Below are 23753 nucleotides of genomic sequence, written 5' to 3' on the forward strand. Positions count from 1 at the left end.
ACATCCAGACCTAAATTTCATTAGTTCTGAGTCTTCTTGAACACCTGTCGAACTTTCTTCTGGTTTCCTCCCTGCCACCCAACTCTTCCTCAGTGATCTGAACAGATCTGCCAGCAGATCCATGATGCTTTCCCATGGCAACCCCCCCATTGGTGGTCTACCCATCACACCCCCTTAAAAAGGGGTACCTCATCAGCTTGTGGGGCCTCTGTGAGAACGGTGTTCTTATCATGGTGACTCCTGGGGGCACCTTGATTTAGACCTCAGATCATGACCTGTGGGTCATGATCCCAGGGTGGTGAGATCCAGCGCCTTATCGAGCTTGTCACTCAGTGGGAGTCAGAGCCTGCTTGAGATTCCCTCCCTCTCCCATTCCCCTCCCCCTGCTTCTGTGCGCACGCGCGCTCTCTCGCTCTCGCTCTCTCTCAAAGAAATAAATAAACTTAAAAAAAATAATAATGTCACTCCTGTTGTGCTGAGCACAGCAGTCTCTCCTGGGGCCACCCTAAGTCACTAACTTGCCCGAAGTAGAGAGCAGGATGGAGCCGTGGGGCACAAATGAACTTCTTGCAGACTGGCTGTACTTTGCCACCTGGGTTCCAGAGCAAAACTGTTTGCATCTTCAGTTGCTCAAAGTCTTACACGATTTACTCCCCTTTCATCCAACCTCATCCCTCACTGGGGCTGCAGATGAGTCTCTCTGGCCAAGATGGGAGTTGAGGGCTCATTCGTTCCTTCCTTTCTGTTTCTGCACTGGGAGCTCTTCACCCAAACAAAGGAACTCCCACAAAACCAAACAAATAAATCTCGAAACCTTCCTACTTCAATAAAAAATAACAGAAGTGTGTCAACTGATGCAAACAGATACTAATACCTGGGGTGGGGGCTGTTGGTGGTGTTCTGGATACTCGATCCCATAATTCATGAAACTCAGGAGTGCTGGTTTCTTGTGTGACTTGAAAATGAGGTCAAGACTACTCACCCCCGGGCACCTGGGTGGCTCAGTGGGTTAAAGCCTCTGCCTTCGGCTCAGGTCATGATCCCGGTGTCCTGGGATGGAGCCCCGCATTGGACTGTCTGCTCAGCAGGGAGCCCATTTCCCCCAACGCCACCCCCACCCCCACCTACCTCTCTGCCTGCTTGTGATCTCTGTCAAATAAATAAATAAAATATTAAAAAAAGAAAAGAAAAGAAAAGAAAGAAATGGGATTGCCCTAAAAGTAGAGCTCACTCTGCAGTGGACAGAGCCCAGGGTATGGCACTGAAGATCTCATCTGAATCCAGGCCCTGTCACTTATAAGCCAGAGTCCCCTGAGAAAGTCCCTTTACCTCTCTAAACAGCTATTTCTCATTTATAAAATGGAGTGATGACAATGTCTGCCCTCCTTCCCAGGGTTGTGAGAATGGAAGGGGATAGAATAAATAGAAATAAGAATGCTTTGCGAATAGTAAAGTATCTTTTATTCTACTGAGGGAAAGCAGGAAGAAATCACAGCAGCTCAGTCCCATGGGTGTGGCTTTGGGAGGCTGGCGGAGTCTTTCCTGAGTGTGGTTCTGCACCCACACATCGTACCACCTGTGCCTCCAGCACAACTCTGAGGCCTGGAACTGTCAGAACCCATCCAGATGTATGACCTTGTCCTGAGTTGCGGTGGAATATTCAGTCTGATGAGACCAGTGCTAGAACCAGTGGCTAGAGGAACGTGAGTGGGCTCCCTGACATCTAACATCAGTCAAATCCCCTTTGCCGCTGGAGGCCAGCTCCTCTGAGCCACTGCTCATCTCAGCATCATTGCTGAGTTTTGCCCAACAACATTGTTCTTCCTACCAAGAGCACTGGTGATGCAGCAGATCTTGAAAGAGTGTTTCACTATGATGCCTGGGATCTTTTCCAAGCCGTGGACACTTTCTTCAAGTTTGATGCTGGCACTTTCTTGATCTTACCAGAAGGATCCTTCATATGCAGGGAGTGACAAACAACAGTACTTCTGAAACCAGGAAAAGCAGAGCTCCTGCCTACGACCCACTCACCATTGGCACAAAAATATATTATGACAACAAAAGGCATGCTATATTGTGTCATATCCTTGGAAAGTCCAGTGGGTGTCACTAAATGGTCATGACTTTGGCATTAACAGTGTTTTGTAGCGTGAATGGCCTCCGCCAAAGTCCCAACCCCAGCAGCAAAGACTGCTCTCCGTCTAGGCATCCCTCACCCACCTCCCAAACTTTGGGACGGATCCATCTAAGTGGGGGAGTTTTGACGCTCTCTGTATTGGATGATGATTAGAGTTACAGTAGCAGATGGATTGGCTAGCTTGCTTTCTTACTTTCTTTCTTTCTTTCTTTCTTTTTTTCTTTCTTTCTTTCTTGCTTTCTTAAAGATTGGCCTTAAATAGGGGTGCTTGGGTGGCTCAGTCATTTAAGCAGCTGCTTTCAGCTCGGGTCATGATCTCAGGGTCCTGGGATCGAACCCCACATCAGCCTCCCTGCTCAGTGATGAGTCTGCTTCTCCTTCGTCTTCTGTGTTCCCTCTCTCTCTCTCAAATATATAAATTAAAATCTTAAAAGAAAAAAGATTGGCCTTAAATTGATTTTGATATAAAGGCTCTGTTGACTTGCTGCCATTTGCCACTTAGAACCTTGTCCCTTTTCCTGTTTCAGTCTAATATTTATCTTGCCCATCTTGCGGCCTATTGCTCACCCGTTCATGGCTACCTTGCTGTCCCCTGTCTAATGGGCTCTCAGCAGCCTCCAAGGTGAAGCTCTTGGCCCCATGAGGGGCAGGAGGCATCACCTCCCATGTTCTGCCAGCTAGCCATACTGTAGCTCTCCTCCGTCACACTCTTCCCCTCCTAGGGTTTTCTCATCCTCTTCTTCCCTGATGTCCAAGCCATTGGTTCTCCCCTCTGGAAGATAAGAACCTAAAGGCCTCTGACTAGAAGTACCCGGGGCACTCGGGGTGGGGGGCGGTTGGTGAGCGGGGTGAGGATGCTACCCTACAATATGTGCGTGCACATACACGGTGTTCTCTAGGACTGGCGTGAGGGTTGGTGTCTGTAGGCACTTGACACCATGGCCTTGGAAAATGGGACTCCTTGGCAATGGGCCCTGCCCAAAGTCTGGAAGACAAGTCAGCAATACACTTTACATCTTCTTCAAATGTTGAGAGAAACTGATTGTAGAAATTGACTTTTATGGTCTAAGTATATTTTAAGTTCAAAACCAAATGTTCTGTTTCCACTGTTACTTGTTTAATATCCCTCTTTCAACATTAGCCTTTGGCCAGTGAGGGTGTCTGGGGCTGGAAATACACAGAATCTCTATCAAACGAACACAGAACATCACTTCTACATAATATAGGATATCCATAACAGAGAGGAAGCCTCAGTGAGCATCAAGCAATCAACAGTCTGTGACAAAGGCAGGTCAAGGCTGAAACAGATCATCGGCACAAGTGTTCTTAAAAGATATGATTAGGTGCTCAGTGTTTAGTCAATGGGGTGACATGTTGCTATTGTTTTCTCATCGTGGCTGAGACTGAATTATGAAGAGATGGTTTCTGGGTCTTAACACAAAGAGGTGGTGTCCAGCCACAAGGAACCTCATGTGCATTGATTGGATAATAAACACCTAAGTGGGTCTTCTCTACCCATTATTCTAAATCTTCAATGATAAATCACTATAGTGCGTTGGGACTTCCCCATTTTGTAATGTGCTGATTCTAAGTTACTTCGTTATATAGACGGGAGCCCCATGACCTATTTTCCTGGGGCCTGGCTTAAAGTGGTCCCTGATGAGCACTGTGTATGGCCAACGACAAAGTGAATTTCAGAAATATTAGAATATGAAGAAAACCTGATTGTAAAATAGATGAAATGCAATAAGTTAGTGGCTTAGAAAAAAAAAACCAGAAATGGTTATCTCACTGAAGGTACTGATTCCAGGCTGGAAAGAGGCTCTGCTCCATGGGGTCATTCAGGGATCCAGCTTCCTTGCACCTTCCTCTGTCATCCTCTAGGGCATGCTTCTCACTTCATGGTCAGAGCCAGGTCTCAGGCAAGTTCATGTTCTGTTCAAGGGAAGGGGAAACAGTGTCACGAGGCAGGCCCATCCTCTTAAAGCATAGATCTGGTTGTCCTTCTATTCATAGAGTGCAAACTTAGTCACGTAGTCACACCTAGCTGCAAAAGAGTCCTATCCCTGGCTGGGCAGCCAGGGCCTGACTATAGCTGTTACTCTGGAGGAAGGGGAGGAAGAATCTTGGTGAAACTCTAGTAGTCTCCATTTTAGGAACCCATTTGAGTGAACCATATCAGCTGCCACTTTGTCATGTAAGAGACATGTGACAAAGCTTTTGTCTGTCACCTGGAGGTTGATTCCGGCAGTCATGACACAAGGTTTATACTGCGATTCAGCAAAGTTCTCCTTATACAACCTTCACCTTGCTGTATTTCACAACAACGAGCTTCTTTTCAGTATGAAAACTGGTACCTCTCTGTTGTTTTTTGCCATCCAGAATCCTTTCTCCTCTCCTCCAGGAGTTGTACCCTGATTCTCCTACTGGGAACCCCCACTTTTCCATCTTCGATGTCCTATACACAGAGTTGACTCTCCTCCTAGACCCAGAGGCAGGCATGTGACTACAGCCTGGCTAATTGGGTGATCCCATTCCCCAGTGTATTGCTTGGTGGTGGACCTTGACCCAATCAGAGCAATGAAGTGCAATGAAACTTTTGCTGAGAATGCATAAAGAAAAGTACTTGGCATTTTTTCCTCTACAAGTCTCAAACTGGGAACATACAGGACTAGAGCCCCAGCAGCCATCTTGCCCCTATGCGAACAGAATGTGAGGAAAAGCAAAGTCAAGAGATAAAGATTAAAGCAAGGGATACCTGGGTGGCTGAGTGGGTTAAGCCTCTGCCTTTGGCTCAGGTCATGATCTCAGAGTCCTGGGATGGAGCCCCTCATCAGGCTGTCTGCTCAGTGGGGAGCCTGCTTCCCCCTCTCTCTCTGCCTGCCTCTCTGCCTTCTTGTGATCTCTCTCCCTCTGTCAAATAAACAAATAAAATACTAAAAAAAATAAAAAAGATAAAACCAAGTCCTGGTACTGTTGTTTGAGTTCCTGGATCAAACTAGGCCTGATGCAGCTCTATCCCTAAGTCACTGGTCTTCTCAGTTATGAGAGATGACATCCACCTCCCCCCCTCCTTGAAGTCATATAGAGTTGAATTTTCTGTCACTTAGTGCAACCAAGATAGCCTTGATACAAGGACCACAAACACTTGGGGTAGAGTGAGGAAAATTCTCTTGGGATCTGTGTAGCCTAGCTCTGCCCTAGATCTCCATAGCTGTCTAATTGCTGAATGGGCACTGCTTCTAGCCAGTGGTTCTCAGCCAGGAAAGGCTTTGTCCCCAGGAACATTTGGCAATGTCTAGAGACAGTTTTGATTGTCACAGTGAGGGGGAAGGGGAGGGAGGAGAAGCTCCTGGCATCTTGTGGGTGGAGGCCACATCCTAAACATCCTACAAAGCACAGGGCAGCCCCCACAACAAAGAATCTTCCAGCCCAAAATGTCGTCAGTGGTGAGGTTGAGAAGCCCAGCTAACCCCACGCAGAGTTCAAACACTCGAGTTAATCCCCAGTCCAAACACACTTGGGAAACTGAGCTCCTTGAAACAGCTGTGTTCTCACCAGGGAAGGCCTCACCCTGAGACCCTCCAGGGCTCATCAGCTCCAGGCAGAGAGACAGCAACTCGGTCATGACTAAGCTCTTTGGGAAACTGATCCAAGAGATCAACCATTGCCTGGTGGGGGTTATGAATGCTTCTTGGCACCCGAGAGAGGGAAATGGGTGGCCTGTGACAAAGAGATTTTATTTAAGGCCTAGCATCTTTTATTTTTTTTTTTTTAAAGATTTATTTATTTATTTGGCAGAGAGATCACAAGTAGGCAGGAGGCAGGCAGACAGAGAGAGGGCAAAGCAGGCTCCCTGCCGAGCAGAGAGCCCCATGTGGGGCTCAATCCCAGGACCCTGAGATCATGACCTGAGCCGAAGGCAGAGGCTTTAACCCACTGAGCCACCCAGGCACCCCAGGCCTAGCATCTTTTAAAAGTGTTGGAGCCCTCTCTCCAAAAGATGGAAAAACGAGGCCTGTTTAGGTCTGAAATATCACTGTTATCCTTAGCACCATAAATGTGTTTTACTGAAATCCAGAGAAGCAGGGGTCTCTCTACTCCTTGCATCCTCTGTGCTGGGGGAGGCGGGCTTTTCTAGAAGCTCTGACTGTGGAATGCCTTTGCTTCCCAGGCTCCCATCCCCACTTGCATTCCAGCCCTCAGCTCAGCTGGGTCCTTTCTAAGAGCTTCTTGGTGGGTGTCTGAGCGGCAGACCAACGCTCCCAAGACCCAGGACTCTGGTCCTGGTGCCTTCTTTCCAAGGCCCCCCCTTCCTAATCAGCCTGCCTCCTAAAAAGGGACCGAGCTGCCCAAACTTGTGTCAAGGACAATGAGAGAGGGTGACTCAGAGGCAACCTGATGGTTTTTTTCCCCCAATACTAACAAATAAGACCCTTAAAGCACTGATCAGATCACAGCTCCAACAACCCTAGGGAATTTAGATTTTTTTTTTTTTAGCAGAATGTCCCCCCTGGTGTTCAATCTGGCTTTGCCCAGACTCCTTCCCCACTTAGTTGACTGCACACAGCTTTCGAAAAACAGCTTTTGTTTCCAGGCGGAGCTGTATCCTCCCAGGAACCTTGCCTCAGGCCCTGCAGCCTGCGGACCTTGGGCCTCGCCTCCCCCTCCAGGGGTGAAGTCAGGCCAAGACAGGGTGAAGAATTCAGAGGGTGTGGGTGTTTTGCTGGGGACAAGGAGTCCCTTTTTTTTTTTTTTTTTTTTGGTCGTTGTTGTTGTTCTTGGTGTCACTTCCAGACAGATAGGAAGGAAAGAAGTAGTAAACATTGTTCAATTCTGGACAAATGCTGAGATGAAGTTTTCTTCAGGAACCTCCCTGTGGGTCTAGGCTCTGTCCTTGGAGGTAGTGGGTGGGGAACGGAAGACCTAAGTTTCCTTGAGAAAGTTCAAGTTCAGAGAAGCCAACCCCTTGAATGTGGGGTGTAATCAAAACGCCCCTCAATTTTTGCCTCTCACTGTCCCCGGGCGCAGCTCGGACAGGGAGACACGCCTTTTCTGTTCAGGCTCAGGTAAGGTCACGTTATGTCACAAAACCCCACGACCCATCTAGAGATGAAAAGCATCCAGTCACAGGAATGCTTGCCCTGCTGGGTGGGGGGAGCCTGTGACTCTGTCTCTGGGTTCTGAGTTCGAGTCCCACACTGGGTGTAGAGATTACTTAAAAATAAAATCTTGGGTGGGGGGAAACATCCAGACATAGAAATGACACTGGTCTCCCGTCAGAGAAAAGAAATCTTCTTCTTCTTGCTCCGAGCTCTGTAGTCCGGGGCAGCTGGCCTGTAGGGAGAGGCCCATGGCCAGCATCTGTCTTTTTCTCACTGACCTTTTTTCTCACCTGACCACTTCCCCTTCCTTGCTGTTTGCTTTCAAGGTCTGAGAGGGAGGGACTAAAGGGGTGACGGGGAAAGGGAAGATGTGTGAGAACAGGGGAAAAGGGCATTTTTTTTTTAAGATTTTATTTATTCATTTGGCAGAGAGCGAGACAGCACAAGCAGGGGGAGCTGCCGGCAGAGGGAGAAGCAGGCTCCCTGCTGAGCAGGGATTCCAACACAGGACTCCATCCCAGGACCCTGGAATCACGACCTGAACTGAAGGCAGACTGTCAACCGACTGAGCCACCCAGGCGCCCTGAAAAGGGCAATTCTTACGTCACCACAGATTTGCCCGCTCTCTGGGCCCAGCAGATGGTGAAAACCGTCTCCTGGGCCACCTCCCGCTCTCCCAGGTTCTTCAGAGACTCCCATCTTCGAGGCTCTGTCCTGAGGGTCCCATCTTCATTTCCTTTCCGGGTAAACCACTCGTGACGCCGTCTTCAGCCCCTTCGAGCTTCTTCCTGTTAAGATCCCTGGATGCTTTCAGAGGGCTTAAAATGACCCCACGCGGGGCCTCTCTCCCACAGCCTGCATCTCCTCCCTGGGAAGCACTCACAGGCCCCTGCCCCAATCCCAGCAAAACGCATCCTCTTCTCACAGGCCTGACGGGGCCCGGGGCTCTGGATGGTTTCATGGAAGCCCCCGCCTTGAGGCTGGCGATGAAGGTAGTAGGGCGCCCACCTTGTTGAGGGTAGAACTCACAGGACACTTTACTCTTACAGAAGGTTTCCATTTCCCACCTGGGCTGTTCTCTATGCTCTGACCCTTTTCAGATCCTTGATGGGCTGAGGGGCCCAAGTGCTGTGATCTGGCTCTCCACTGTTTCCCCTGGGGTGTGTCTCATGCTCAGTCTGTGCTCCGTCTGCTCTCTGATGCGGTTCTGGGGCCTCCAAGAAGGCCCCCAGCTGTCCTCACCTCCTGATTTTTCTCATCCTTGCGTGGGTTCCTCCCACCCTGAAAAGGGCTGACCCTTGTAACCAACCACTTGCTATCACAAACATGATGGTATCTGACTTCCGGGCTACGTCATTGTGTGGGTTTCAGTGTGTCCCCTAAAAACATGTTGGCGCTTTAACTCCCAGTGCCTGTGAATGGGACCTTAGTTGGGAAGAGTCTTCGTAGCTATAATCAAGGGCACGATGGGTTAGGACAGGCCCTAAATCCAATGACTGGTGTCCTTTTAGGAAGAGAGACAGAGAGCAGACAGACACAAGGAGAAGGCCCTGTGAAGACAGAGGCAGAGTTTGGAGTCATGTGACCACAAGCCAAGGAACATCCAGGAAAACTGGAAGACACCAGAAAGGATTGTCCCCTAGGTCCTTTTGATGAAGTCCCAGAACCTAAGTCAGGTTCGGTGGGGTGAGGAGGTTCGGAGCCGACGACTAAAGAAAGAATTCTTAAGACGTCATTGGTGCAAAATGGTGGTTTATTAAAGCACGGGGACAGGGCCCGTGGGCAGGCAGAGATGAGGCTGCCCCGGGTTGTGAAGGTGGGCATGTTATATACCCCACGGTTGGGTAGGTGAGGACAAAGGGGTGTTCAGAAGGGCTATTGGGGCAAAGAATACTATCAGGATATTGAAGGCTTAGTTGTTATCGAGTAAAGACAATTGGAAGTCTGGTGGAATGTTCCATTCCTGCTATCAAGCATCCTTGTTAATAAGATTTAGGTTTAGAAGAAATTTAACTTTATTTACTTTTCCTTCTACTTCCACCTCCTTCGGTTTTTATGGAGGGGAGGGTAACATTAGGCTTGAGGAACTGAGTTCTGTGTCTTTGGAGATTGGGCTATTGATAAGGTAACTTCTTTGTTGTAAATCTCAAGGATATTTGCAAACCAAGGGAGACTCCTACCTTGCAGGACTGTGATCTCTGCAAGTTAACTATTTATCGTTTTATGGCGGTCAGGGGTGCCTGAGAAATGCTACACATATGGAGGGGAGCGGATGAAAGGGGGGGGGTGCAAGGCGCCAGCTTTTGCTTTGTTCTCAGCCAGCCTCTTGCTCCCTCATCACTTTGGTGGGAGAGCTAGAACTAGGATCCGGACTCCTCACTTCTCGTCTTGGATCGTGCTTCCTGCCGATACCCTGATCTCACACTTCCAGCTTCCAGAATGTGAGAGAGTAGGTATCTGTTGTGTTAAACCACCTTTGTCACAGAAACCCTAAGAGGCTAATACAGTCATAGGAGACACTGTGCTCTCTACCCTGCTCTCTCTCACATCCCTTGTCCTAAGGGAAGCAGGCCGCCATGACATGAGGATCCTCAGGCAGACGTATGGAGAGGCCCACATGGCAAGGAACCAAGGACCTGGTCAACAGCCCGCGCCATCTTGCCACACTATGAGTGAGTAGCCTCAGAAGCAGATCCCACAGCCTCAGGCGGGCCTTCAGATGGCTGCAAACCCAGCTGATATTTGGGTATTGCCCCCTAAAAGGCACGGAGCCAGAACACCCAGGGAAGCCATTCCCCCATTCCTGGCTCCCAGAAACTGTGAGAGGACTAATGCTTATTATTATTTTAAGCTACCAACAACTGAAGTAATCCATTAGGCAGCAACAGATAACTAAGACTGATGTCTATTGTACTGGGGCCTTGGGATAACTGGAAACAGGAAGGGTGGCACCGTGGAAACCTCCTACATCACTTGGAACTGTCAGGGGCCCCAGAACCATTCTCTTCAGGGACGTTTCATGCTGTGGGCTCCTCCACCATTTGTGGATAGGTGTCCCAGTCATTCCTTTATGGATGAACACCTTCTGTGTGCTGGACACCGTGTTAGGGGCTGGGGCTGTAGGTGTGAACAGACTTGTTCACGACCAGCCGCCATGATGGCCATCCCTCTGCTGACTAGGCAGCTATGGGCAAAAAAGACGGCCCTCCTCTGCAGAGGCCCGAGAAGGAGGGGGCCTGGGGACACTAGGGGGAGGAGCCTTCAGCACTGAGATCCTGCAAGGGCAGGAAGAGTGCGAGAAGTTCCAGGGTCCACAGTGCTCCTAGCTGCTGACTCTTCATCTGAAAGATGGGGATAAGAGCCCATACCCCCTTGGGTTGTCAGGAAGATTAGATAATACATGGAATTCATGGGAAGAGTAAACAGCCCACGACACTTTTCTTCTCTGAATATTATTATTGACATCACTGTCCCTCCACGGCCACCAGACTCTTCTATCAGGTCAGTATTTGAGAAGGGACAAATTAAAATGAAACAGATGTAAAGTTGGAGGCTGATGGAAATTTGTGGCTGGAAGGCTGTTTTCTGTTTTTGGGAGGGATTCTGTTCCAACTCTAAGACAGCTCCCTGTGTAAGGTGATGAGTGTGATTAATTGCAATCAGCTCCTCTCCACATAATGAGGAAAGCTGGATGTCACCCCATGGCTTCCATCCAGGTGAGTGCAGTTACCCAGTATGTCCACAGGATGTCGCTAACAAACACTCTTCGACTACCTGCAGCCAAACCCCACCGCTCAGGGCCTGGAACTCAGTAGCAGACCCCCATTCAGGGGTTTAGCAATCTTCAGCAACACCCTTTGAAACAGTTCTTTAAATGGCAACGCAGTGTGAGTAGAAGCGGGGGAGGGGTGGTGGTGGCCAAGAGTGACTTGGCCTGGGGAACCCAGGTGGCCAGGTGTGGAGCTAGAGGAGGACCAGGGTCTCCTGTGTCCCAATGAGGTGTGTGTAAGAGGCTGGTGGGGACAGGAACCTGGTTTCTGGGTCTCGAGGATGGCCACCCCAGGGAATGTGATTTGAAGACAGGGGTTCAGGGGACCACTGGAGGGCCTCTGCTCCTTTCCCTTGAGCCCCAGGCCAGCTCTGCAGGCCCCCTAGGCTGCCTTCTGATTTCTGCTTGTTGAATGGCAGGAACAATGGAATTAGCAATTCGTCCTTAGACTAGAAGGTGCTCACAAAGCCAGGTCCTCAGAAAAATGCTTGCTCCTAGCCTCTGCTCCTGAGCAGAGGGGTCTTTCTAGTTCTTGGGGAGCCCAGGCAGTGTCTAACTCTGGCATGAGGAGGCTCCCAGCCAACACAAATGTCTCCACCCAGAGTCATTGTCCAGAGCCTACTCTGACTGGAAGTGAAGCACCAGAGAGGCAAGAATTCTGGCCCAGGTGCCTGACTTGCACAAAGGGAAGGCCATTCACAGGGGCCAGAGCCTGTCTGTGGAGGGGCCACGGAGTGTACGCAGCAGATGCTCAGGAAGCTCCGTTCCCATTCCTTTCTCGCTTCCTCGGAGCCTTCTAGAAGGGACCAGCCTAGCCCATCCCAAGGCACTGCTCTTTCTTTTCCGATGATGATGATGATGATGATCGGGAGTGCTGTGATTTCTTTCCCCTCCCTCTTCATTTTGACAGAATCACCTCTCGGCAGAGGAGCCGTTTGCCCTGGGGCTCCAATCCACAGCACCTGGAGGGCCTGCCTCCCAGCTCCTGCGCCTGAGAAGCAAACAATGCAGTAAAAAGCAGAGCATTTCCTCCTCCGTGAAATGGTAGCAGGAGAGAAGGAAGTGGGCCTCCGGCCACTGTGCATTTGGGTTAGGGTCTAGCCACTGTGTCTTTGGACGGAGGCGGTCAGCATCTGCACCCCTCCCGTGGTGGACCTGGTGTGGGTAGGACCACCCCCACCCCTACTCAGAGGCAGACAGGATGGGAGCCAAGGGAATGCCCAGGACTAGGAAGTGTGGGGTTTTCTGGAGAGCTGTTGGAGGTAGGGACAGGGACTGGGAGAGAGAAACTCAGCCTGGGATTGGTTTATTTTTATTGCTTTTTAAAATCATGTAAGTAGTCTACATTCATTGAAAAAAATTAGAAAGCACAGATAAGCCAAGAGAAGACAACAAAAGTCATCTGTTAACATCTTGGCAAATATCCCTTTTCTATGCTTAGATACATAGACAATACTTTTGTTTCATCAATAAAATGTTTTCTTACTGTACATTGCTTTTAAACCTGCTATCTTGGGGCGCCTGGCTGGCTTAGTTGGTGGAACTCCTAACCTTGGGGTTGTGAGTACGAACTCCAGGTTAGACAAAGAGATAACTAAAAAAAAGAAAGAAAGAAAAATTTAAAATAGAAAAAAAAACAACCTTGTTTTGTTGTCCTTTTTCAGTAGAACAATATATGAGGACATCTTTTCAGGCCAGCAGATACAGTATACTTTATCTCCATGGGTATTATTGGCTCTGGGGTGTTAAATGGTGATTAGAGCTTGCCCCCATCACTCTGCCTGTCTTTCCTCAGCCGCAAAATGACCTGGGCACCTGCATGGGGCTTGGGACTAGACGTTGGTCCTTGGGCAGCTGGAGGAGGTTGGACACGATCAGAATAAGGACCTGCCTTCCCGACAGAACCCTGATGATCTTGACCTCTTGAGCCCCTGGCAGAGTAGAGCACCAGGGGAGGGGAGTGAACAGAAGACAGAGCTGCATGGAAGGGGAGGGTGCAGGTGAAGTAAGTGGGAGCCAAGGTGGCCCACCGCTTTAGCCCACCAGCTCTGGAGTCTGACAAAGACCTGGTTTCCAAACCTGGCATTGGAGCTAACCAGCTGTGTGACCTGGGTCAAGTTACTTAACCTCTCTGAGCCTCCATTTCCCCACCTGTAAATCATAGAGGCACCCACCTTGCCAAGTTTGTGAAAATGACGTCAGGTAATACATGTAAAGCACTTGGTGTCCTGAACCGTGAGTGCCCCGTCAGTGGTAGTCAGAGGTATTTCCATCATTACCCGGTAAGCAGGCCTGGAGAGCGGGGACAGCTGTGATAGAAGAGGAGTGGGTGTTTCTCCAAGTTCATGGCTATAGCTGAGTTTTCTGTGTGGCAGCAGGGATCTAGAGAGGAAGTAATGGGGCAGGGGGTTAGAGGGTGAGCGCTTATCAACATAGCTCCTTCGAAATCAGGTAAAGGCTCTGGGCACCCTTACAGTTAAGGAACATGTTGGGCCAGTCCCTACCGCACCTCCTTTTCCAGTACTCACTGGGCTGGAAGAGAGCCCCCTCCTCCTGGGGGTGCAGGGCAAAGGTCTCCAGCTGGATCATAAGAACGAGGTAAGCGGTGCCTGCACCTGTGTTTGTGCAGGTGGGGGAGAGAGGGTTGTACTCAGCCAGAGGATCCTGGCCCCGGGGAACAGGTGGAGAGGGAGCAGTCACAGAGGACCGCTGCCTGGCGGCCAGACCACCTCTCCAGTGAGCAGAAGGGGGTGGGTACCGTGACCTTGAGCAGCTGGGAACCTCATGGTCACCTGGGCCCACCCTCCAGGGGAGCAGGTGCCCCACGGGCCTCCTTGTCTGCACATGGACAGCCTGCGCCCCAGACCAGGCCTCCCCCTTCCCATATGGCTGCTAAAGAGGAGCAGCTTCTCCAAGGGCAGAGGGCTGTGCTCCCGGCAGTTGGACTGGAGGTAGATGATCAAGAATGGGAGTGTGTCTGCCGGTGTTCTTTTAACTTCTCCAGAAAGGTCACCAAGGGGTCTCCATTACAAGCGGTCTTGAGCCCAGTATGATTTTCTCCTACAATTGAATCTACTCTCTGGATGGCTTCCCGTGTTCAAGCCGATGACAATTGCCTGTCTTTGCAATTGATTTCCTGGAAGCTGCCAGCCGGCCGGCAGCCACATGATGGATATGTGCTAGGGGGACCGGTGCGGCCGAGCCGAGCGCAGGAGACTATAAGCCGCCCCCACCCCAACACACACATAGTGCAGCAGGGTCTGTCCAACCGAGGGCGCGTGCGCTTCTGCCCACCCACTCCACCCCGAGCTAGCAATGGCTAGAGGGCTATCCACACATGTGCACCGAGAGGCGCGGGCAGGGATGCTGACTGCAGAGTCATGTGCATGGAAAAAACCCAGAGACACCTTATCTGTTCCAGGGGGATGGAAGGGACCACCACATTCCGAATGTGGTGTCCCCTGTCATTGTGCGGAACCACCACGTACTGTAAAAAAGCCTTTTGATTCATGCTCCCCAGAGCTGGGTGAGCAACGGGGACTCCGAGTGAGGGTGTGAGTGGAAAGGGCATGATTGACTCCACTGTGTTGTCTTCGTGTGCAATATTACACAGAAAAAAAAAAAACCCACCAACGAGAATGCTCCATATATATTGACAGGAGAAAAGGTCCAGCATATGCTGTTGTGGGGAGACAACTGCAGAGCGATGTGGTCAACGGGACAGCGTTTGTGTAGAAGCAAAGAGAAACAAAGACCCTGGCAGCGTACCCACGTACACATGGGTGTACACGTGTGTGTGTGTGTGTGTGCGCGTGCATGTGTAAATGCTAGGCAAAGCCCATGATGTCGCACGGTGAACTGTTACACAGGTTATTGCTGGGGATAGTGGTGATAATTGATGAGAGATGGGAATCAAAGGAACTTCTCACTTTTTTCTCTCTTTACCTCTGCGTTCACATTTTTTTTAATGGAGAGAAAAAAAACAGCGTGAAGAAAAGCGCGCTCGTCTTCCCTGCGCTGCTTGCCTGGCTCACTCGTACACCACAGTCGTCACCAAATTCCCATTCCTTGCCATACTTTTTGGGGCAGTGAGTCCCTCCAAGGTCCCTTCATGCGTCCTCTCAAGGGGGATGTCCTGGGGTGAAGGGTGGGGGGTTGCCTGGCCTCCCATCCAAAGGCCCCCGGACACTGGAGAGGCCCAACGGAGGCGGACATCCGTCCTGGATTCCGCACCCGGGTCTCGCACTGTGGGCTCGTGTTTCCCAGTAGACACGGCGGAGACAGCCCATCCTCTGCGGGCGTGCAGCAGGGGAGACGTGGGGGAAGGAGCCCAGCAAGGCTGAGGGGGTACAGAGGGTGGAGTCAGGTCCAATGAGGCTCCTTTCTCTACGGGGGAGGGGCCACGCCAGGGCCTGAACCTCTGCCAGGCCCAGCCCCAATACCCCAGGAACCTCTGCTTCCTCCTTTCTGTTCTTGAAGGAAGAACAGGGAATGAGGGCCGGACGCCCGGATCACACCGCTCTTCTGTGCCAGGAGCCTGCCAAAGGTTCTTGACCCTTAGTTCATTTCACACCTCTTCCCCACGCAACCCTGTAGGTGAGGCTCAAGGGCATGGGGGTGGGCGCTACTGGGCCACACAGTCATGGAGCAAACACGGAGCTGAGATCCGTGCCCAGGTCCCTCGGGCCCACTACTCCCAAGGCAGCCTCGCAGCTCGGCGGGCTTCCGGGAGGGTGCCCTTGTCACTCAGTCCCGGAGAGCAGAGAAAGCAGGATGGAGGGAGCCAGTGGGAAGGGCCTAGGCAAGGAGCCCAAGGGGGAAACTGGCCTCCCGGGCCTCCTGCAGCTCTGCAAGGGGGCTGCTTCCAGATCCTCCTGGCTTTCTCCTGGCTTGTGCTGGCTTCACTTACTGAGCTCAGACCCTGTTCTCCTGGGGGGGAGGGTGGGGGGTCAGCCAGGCTTTGTCCTGCCTCATGGATTTATCCGTCTTTCCTCTGGCATCCCTCCTCCTGGCCACGTGGGCAGGACCCCTTCTCCTAAACTCTCATCCCTTCCCGCCAAGACCCTTTAGCTAAGATTGGGTTTTCCATGAGCGCAAAGCAGCAAAATCTGATGGTCAGTACAGCTCAGATCCCAGCTCTGCCATCACCAGCCACGTGACCTAGAGGATGTCTCCAAACACCTCCCTGTGTCAGTGTCTCCATCTGTGAGGGGACAGTGATAGCATCGCCACATGCAAGTCCTCGGCACCGTCCCCGGCCGGTGGCTCGAGCTCTGTATGTCTTCACCGTCGCTGTCTCTCTTCCTTCCCCCCTCAGGAAGGGCGCCCTCCTGAAGGGCGGGTCATTCGGCAGACCCGAGCCTGGGAGGAAATCAGAGTGGGCTGGATGGAAACCAGCCCGTGGGCCTGATGAACGGCCATATGGTGCTTTTCTCAGAGCCATATAAGGGAAGAACAAGTTCATATGCCAGGTGGGATGCTGAGGGAGGCCAAGAAGGGAAATAACAGAGACATGTTTTAAAACGCTCTTTTTGCTCCCTATCGTTCTCCAAAGCCCGTGGCCTCCCATGTCTGGTGTGCAGGACGCCACATGGGGAGGGAGGGCAGGGGGCGTCCTTTCTATAGGGAGATGGGGGATTTCCCGGGGCATCAGTGGAAAAGCCCCACGGAGAGGCAGGGCAGTGAGGGGGGAGAGGGAGGCTGCGGACAGTGGCCAGCCCATCTTCAGAGAGACGCAAAGGGCCTGGCGCACGGCCCAGCTCAATCGCCACCGGGGCCCACGCGGATGCTCGGGAGCAGCTGTGGGCAAAGCCAAGGTGAATGTCTTTAGCAGAATGCATTTTCTCTCTCTTGCTTTCTCCCTGCAAGAGACCCTTAAAGAAATGTAGGTTTTCTTAATAAAAATTTAAAAAAATAATAATAACACTCAGAACCCTCACCGTTCCTTCCTTTTCTGGTACATTTGTATTTCTCTGTCTTCCCCACCAGGCTACTCCTGAGGGAGAAACTCTGTGCCCCGCCACCACCCTGTCCTGGTGCACCGTGCCCGAATGAACGATTGATAGGTACTTGTGGACAGAATGAGGGAAGGAGGGGTCTGCAAACCTGCGTGACCTGATGAGGGCTCTCACGTGTGAACGGGCTTCCCATTACACAGTTGCATGGAACCCGCTGCTTCTCATGACTCTTACCACATTCTGCAATCGGCTATTGGTGCTAATACTACGGTGATGCCTGTTTTGTGCCTCCTTGTCTCTCCTTGTGCCTGGTATGGCGCCTCATATATGGTAGGTGTTCTGCAAACAGTAGCTGTGTGAGTGAATGAATGAAACATACAAACTGCACCCAGGGCCTCAGGGGACTCTGAGCTCCAGCAGAGCAAAGAGAGGCGGTGGAGGGGAGTGCACTGTGGCATGGTTGCTGGGGTTCACACCCGATCAGTTGTTACTAGCTGTGCAGCCCTGGTTTGGCTACTTAACCTGTCTGTGTGTCGCCTTTCTCATCCGCACAGTGGGAATATTCCTAAAGGGTTAAATGAGTAATATACGGAGAGTGCTTCCATGTGTGTCTGCCACACGTCCAGCTCTACCAGAAGCGATGTCCTATTGTTACCAAAGTGCCTAGCAGTGAGATCCATCTTGCTTTAAGCCTGGACTCTGGCCAGGGATCAGCTTCTGGAGAATTCTCTCTAGTAGACCCAAGGAGGTAACCCAGGGTTTACATTGGGATGGACTCTCCCACGACTTGCCATCTCCACCTGTCCACCCATCGATGATGGTCTTATGCAGTGTGTGTGGGGGTAGGGCCTGGCTCCCCCCTCCCCTGCCCGGGCTGCTCCCCACCGCAGGGAGCTGGCATTTCTGGCCTTCCCCCACCACCCGCCTGGCATGGAGCTGACTCACCGCCAGGAGGGGTGGTGATTAGCATGCAGGGCAGGTACTGGGAGGAAAGCTGTCTCCATGCAACAGCTCTTGATGTGTTTCTCTGATTAATGTGGCAGAGAGAACATTGCAGCTTTTTCCTGAATGGTCGCCACGTGGAGCCGGAGTCATTAGCATCACGTCTCCCGCTTGCCATGACCTGCTGACCACCCTAAGTAGATAAAAATGAAAATGGCCAAGACAGCTGCAAGGCTCAGAAACAAACTGCCTGGTGGCTCTGCAGAGTCTTTTATGTGGAAGGTTCCGGAATTGTCCCGTCTTCCCTATACCCTCAAAACCCCGTAAAGCCTTCCTTACAGTTTCTGCTTCTCTAACTGCTGCTCCCTGGGGAGGACAGGACCCCTTTCTTGGGAGTGGAGCCCAAGCGTGAGCAGTATCACGGCCTCCTGAGGGTGTGTGCCCCAGGTGAAGGAAGATGGGGGAAGGGAAACGGGACCTGGGGAGAAGGACCAGATGGGGCAAAGGACAGGACGGGCGTGTGGAGGGAGCCGGCGCACTGAGGGGTCCACACTAGAGCAGAGAGGACGGCTGGCGTGAGGACCAGGGACCTGGACTTTATCCTGAGGGCAACGGGGAGGTACCTGGGTTGGAGTGGAGTGTGCCTCAGGGTCCCTCTGTTCCAGCATCATGGATGTTGGGGGCCCAACGTGGAAGTGGGAGCACAGTTAGGAGGCCATTGTCATAATCCAAGCAGGCGACGATGCCGCCTTCCACACATTCCTTAGGGCCCTTCCTCCAACCTGGGAGCTGGCGCATCTATTTGCAAGTTCTCTAGGACAAAAACTGAGACAACCAACAGGCACCTCACAGCCTCCCAAGGGTGGGAGTGATGATAGGAGGTATGTCTTTGATTTCGCCTTGGCTCTGCAAGGTTGGGGTCAGGTGGCCATACCATTCTGACTTATTGGTTTGGGATTTTTTTTTTTTCTTTTAGGTTTTACATATTTATGGGGAGGAGGGGCAGAGAGAGGGAGAGAGAATCACAAGCAGACACCACGCTGAGCGCAGAGCCTGATGTGGGGCTGGATCTCACGACCCTGAGATCACGACCTGACACGAAATCAAGAGTTGGAAGCTTAACTGACTGAGCCCTCCTGGTGCACCGGGGTTTTTGTTTCCTAAGTTGCCCCTCTCCTTCTCTGAGTCTCAGTTTCCCCAGCCAGGCCGTGGGGGTGGAGGCAGGGAGGGAGAGACCAGCTCCCTGGCTCCCTGGGAAGAGTGATGACGGGACAGGCACAGCAGTTCTCGGCGAGCCAGAGAGCGCCCATGCCAGCTCCCCGCCCCCACCACTGCGCCTCTGCCACCGCCCCTCCACCATCAGCCAGCCCCGCGCTGCCTGCCAGAAAGCAGACCCGTGAACCCAGCCCGGGCTGGAAGGGAATGAGCAATGGCGCTAATTGCGGAGCCGCCCAGAGAGGCTGGGAGGTGGCAGAGGAGAGAGAGAAATCATCTTGCGATGCGCCAATTACTGATCAGCTGGGACATAATTGCGGGGCTGCCATCCCGGCTGCTGGAGGTACCAGGCCTCCCTCTCGTTAATCAACGATAATCCAGAATTACGACCCTTAATGACTTGCAAAGGCACTTCTGCACACACGCACACATGCTCTCACACGGACACAAGTAATTGATAATCAACCATGTAATTTGAGGCAATAATTCTGTCCGGGCCAGCTGAGAGGCTCCACCCCACCAGCAGAACAGAACCCAAATCACTGCCAACCGCCGCATGGGGTTGGGGGGGGGCATCCTCTCCGGAGGAGGAGGGCTCCTCCCTGTCTCCTGAGTGGGTGCCGCGGGGCCTCCCGTTGTCTCCAGACAGTAGGAGTGTGGAGGGTTGTTGTTTCCTACTTCCGCTTGTCTGGAGTTTCTAACTTTTCGCACATTGTCATTTGTAGAGTTTGCAAACCTCATTGCTGCCTTACTCGCGGCCCTGAACGGAGGGTCTCAAACCTCAGTAATGCATTCGCATCACCTAGAGAGATGGTTAAAAATGTGGATTTCTGGGCCCCACTCCCAGGAGAACGAGACTCCAAAACTGGGTGTGGGAGGCAGGAATTGCATATTTGGTAAGTGCCCCCAAGTGATTTGGATGCAGACAGCTCACACACCACACTTAGAGAACTAATACTCTAAGTATTAGCCCCACATTGGGCATAGCTAATACTAACCAGGGGCTCTTGACCCTGGAAGAACACTGAAGTCACCCGGGGAGCTTTCAGAAAATTCTGATGTCTGGGCTCAACCCCACGGGGTTCAACTGGCAACTGCCCTCCCAACCTGTCCTGTTCTCTCTACCTTGGGAACTGCTACCTGAGTCCTCTCCAACCTTAACAGGCATAGGAATCACTTGGACATCTGGTTAGATGCAGGTTCTTGTTGGGGGGTGGGGGTGGGGGGCTGTCCTGCTTCTTAAACACATTCCCAGGGGATGAAGACAGGATGGGTCCTGAAGTAAGAAACTCTCTTCCTTTGTTCCAGCTCAAGCGCGTGAACGCAGGAGCCAGAAAGTCCCCATTTATGAAGATCTTCTTCTGGGAAAGGCCCCGTGCTGGGTCTGCAAAGGTGAATCTGACCCCGTTTTGTTCAGGTGGTTGACTACCTGCAAGTGTCAGGTTCTTGTAGGTTCCTGAGAAAAGACAGGCTTAGGCTGGTCCATGGAATGTGTCGCTCTTGATCTTGGGGTCATGAGCTCGAGCCCCATAGTGGGCGTAGAGCTTACCGAAAAAAGTGGGGCACCTGGGTGGCACAGTCAGTTAAACATCCAATTCTTGATTTTGGCTCAGGTTGTGATCTTAGAGTCCTGCAATCGAGACTCATGTTGGCTCCACACTCAGCATGGAGTCTGCTTGGGACTCTCTCTCTCTCTCCCTCTCCCTCTGCCCCTCCCCTACTAACATAAATAAATAATACACCTTTAAAAAAGAGGGGAAAAAAAGACAGGTTTAGGCTAACTCAGGGTCTGCGATCCTAGGAAGGAGGAAAAACTGGTGCCTGCCCTCAAGGAAACAAGATACCGTACATTCTTGTGAATCCAGGCCCAGAACATGAAGGTGTTGTCGGGCAAGAGGGCACCGTAAGACAAACCATGGTGGGCCTTGTCCTGGGGGTCCACCAGACTTCACGGAGTCCCCCAAAATAACAGTGCCCTGGGTCATACCCAGGGCCTGGGTGAAGGCAGTGAGGAGGCTGGGGATGGTAGTCGGTCTCCCATCATGGCCACAAATGTCTCCCATTCTGGTTTGTGCATGTTGCCCTTCAAGAGGAGAAACACGCTTCCCCTTCTCCTGAATCTGGGCTGACCCAGTGACTTGCTCTGACCAGCCAACGGCTAGCCCCTCAGGAGCCTGACAGCTTCTGCCTTCATGTCTTTGGAAGTCCCCTGCCACGTAAGAAATCCAGCTACCCTCAAGCCACTGTGTGGCCACCGGAGAGGCCACGTGGAGGAGGGCTGAGGTGCCAGGCGTGGGAATGAAGCCTTCTTGGTCCATCCCCTCCTGGTCTCACAGCTCCAGGTAACTTACCTGCCGAGAACCACCCTGCTGATCCCTGCCCAAATTCTTGACTCACAGAATCACGAGAAGGAATAAATTGTTGTCTTAAGCCATAACTCTTCTAGTTGATGGTGTCACAGCAATAGGTTACTGAAACACTTGGGTTCTTGTCTCTTTAGAGACACTCACAGGTGAGCTCCAGAAGCTTGCTGGGCCTGTTTTCTCATCTTCGAGGTAACAGTCAAGTGAGGTTATGCCGCCAAAACCCCGTGCATGGGGCCCAGCCCACCACTCACGCTCACCCCGAGAATGTGGGCTGGATAGCAAAGTGGCGTCAACGTTCCCATACCCGGCTCCACCCTGACTTAATGAGGCCATGCGGATGGCATTGTCCCAGGTCGTTGCGTGAATGGCCATCATTCTCCTCTGATGGGAATGGCTTGTCAACAGGTGGCTTCTGAGCCAGACAGGCACAGACACAAGCCCTTCTCTGCCAGTGTCTAGCTTTGTGACCTCACATGAGTTATTTAAAGTCTTTGAACCTTGGTTTCTTCACCTGAGAAGAGAGGCAGTGAGGCTAGCTCCTCTTCCTGGAAGCCTACCCTGATTAACCTCTCCACACTCCATTTCTTGAAGTAGAGCTTTGTCACACCCTGCCTACATGCCAGGCGCTAGTCTCTGAAATTTCAGAAGAGGGTTGGAATTCGCCATATTGGTTGGACAGAGGGTGTGGGGGACCCTTGATCCTACTTTATTAATGAGAACAGCTCCTCTTTATTGAGAGCAAGAGTTTGCTAAGTGCTTGGCATGCACTGTCCTCACAGCACGCCTGGGAGGGAGGCCTAGTTATCACTGCTCCTACCCGAGAAGGGCAGTGGAGTCCTGCAGGGGATATGGTAACTTGCTGCTGTCGCCGAGCAGGTGTGGGTGTGCACGCTAGTCCTTCTCCCTACATACATTCAGGATTGTAGACTAATGACAAAATACGCAAGGGAAATATTTGAACAAATCAAAATGGATGATTTCTCCTCTAACGCATCCGTTCCCCTGCTCATTGCCCTGTCTTCAGAAGTTGACCTCTTCTCACCAACTTTGCCACCATGACTGTGGCACCAGCCACCATTCCCCTTGCCTACATGTCTCCCACAGCCTGGTCCCCGTGCTCTCCCACACTTACCTCCTACAGAATGAGTCTATTCAGGGTGCCTGGGTGGCTCCGTTGGCTAAGTGTCTGTCTTGGGCTCAGGTCATGAGCCCAGGGGAGCCTGCTTCTCCCTCTGCCTCTGTCTGCAGCTCCCCCTGCTTGTGCTTTCTCTCTCTGTTAAATAAATAAATGAAAAAAAAAAAAAAAAAAAGAATGAGCTTATTCAAATGTAGGACAGATGATGTCACTCCTCCGCTCAGAACTCTACATGGCTCCCAGCTCACTCAGAGTAAACACCAGTGTCCTTCCAGTGGCCCTCAAAGCCTGACACCCACTGCCCCTCCCCATTCTCTCTCTGACATATGTCCCTTTCCTCCCCTTGTTGTCTTCAGGACAGCTTCTCTGTCAACAGGTGTGCTTCTGCCCCAGTGCCTTTGCACTGGCCTTTCCCTCTGCTTGGGACTCTCTTCTACCAAGTAACTACACGCTTCTCTCCCTCACTTTCTTTAGATCTTTACTTATGTGTCACCTTTTTAACACAACATTCCCTGACCACGCCCTTTAAAATTGCCCCCTATGGTGGGGCACACAAACTCCCTACTCTGCTTTGGCTTTCTCCATAGCACACGTAACCATCAACCATGGTTATGCCACTTGTTTATTTACTTTTCTATCCCATGACCCCCCCCCACACACACACACTCTCCACTGACGGCAAGAATTTGTGTCTATTTCGTTTACTGCTATTGTCCCAATACCTTGCAATCATTAGCTCAGTAAAACTTTGCTATGTGAATGAATGCAAAAGCACATAAACACATCCTCAAAAAATAAACTGGACAGGAGCACCTGAGTGGCTCAGTTGGTTAAGTGTCGGCCTTCAGCTCAGGTCATGGTCCCAGGGTCCTGGGATTGAACCCCACATCAGGCTCCCTGCTCACTGAGGAGGCTGCCTCTCCCTCACCCTCTGCCTACCACTCCCCCTGCTTATTCTCTCTCTGTGTCAAATAAATAAATAAAATTTTAAAAATGAAAAAATGAAAGAACTTTAAAAATATTTTAAAAATAAACTGGACACAATTTGGGTTGTGTTAATACAGGTGTTAAAGTATCACTCTAGAATGGAGGGTTTCCAGTGTTCACCTTTGTTGTGTGTGTGTGTG

At 51.5% G+C, this 23753-nt stretch overlaps 1 protein-coding gene and 1 long non-coding RNA gene across 2 annotated transcripts; one reads left to right on the forward strand and one right to left on the reverse strand.

Moving 5' to 3' along the window:
• The first annotated feature begins 9588 nt into the window (after nt 1-9588).
• On the forward strand, nt 9589-12498 carry LOC116591711. Its single transcript, XR_004286124.1, has 3 exons — nt 9589-9691; nt 9805-10958; nt 11614-12498. It is a non-coding gene; the product is annotated as an uncharacterized LOC116591711 (long non-coding RNA).
• Nucleotides 12499-12569: 71 nt separating this feature from the next.
• On the reverse strand, nt 12570-22709 carry LOC116591709. The gene is made up of 5 exons (XM_032344842.1): nt 22624-22709; nt 18534-18735; nt 17914-18103; nt 13540-13626; nt 12570-13393 (listed from the first exon to the last, which is right to left on the reverse strand). The coding sequence occupies exons 2-5, from the start codon at nt 18579-18581 to the stop codon at nt 13287-13289; spliced, it is 432 nt and encodes a 143-aa protein (XP_032200733.1). The 5' UTR covers nt 18582-18735; nt 22624-22709; the 3' UTR covers nt 12570-13286.
• Between the last annotated feature and the right edge of the window lie 1044 nt (nt 22710-23753).

This window comes from Mustela erminea, chromosome 5 (genome assembly GCF_009829155.1).
Source record: "Mustela erminea isolate mMusErm1 chromosome 5, mMusErm1.Pri, whole genome shotgun sequence".
Classification (NCBI taxonomy): domain Eukaryota; kingdom Metazoa; phylum Chordata; class Mammalia; order Carnivora; family Mustelidae; genus Mustela; species Mustela erminea.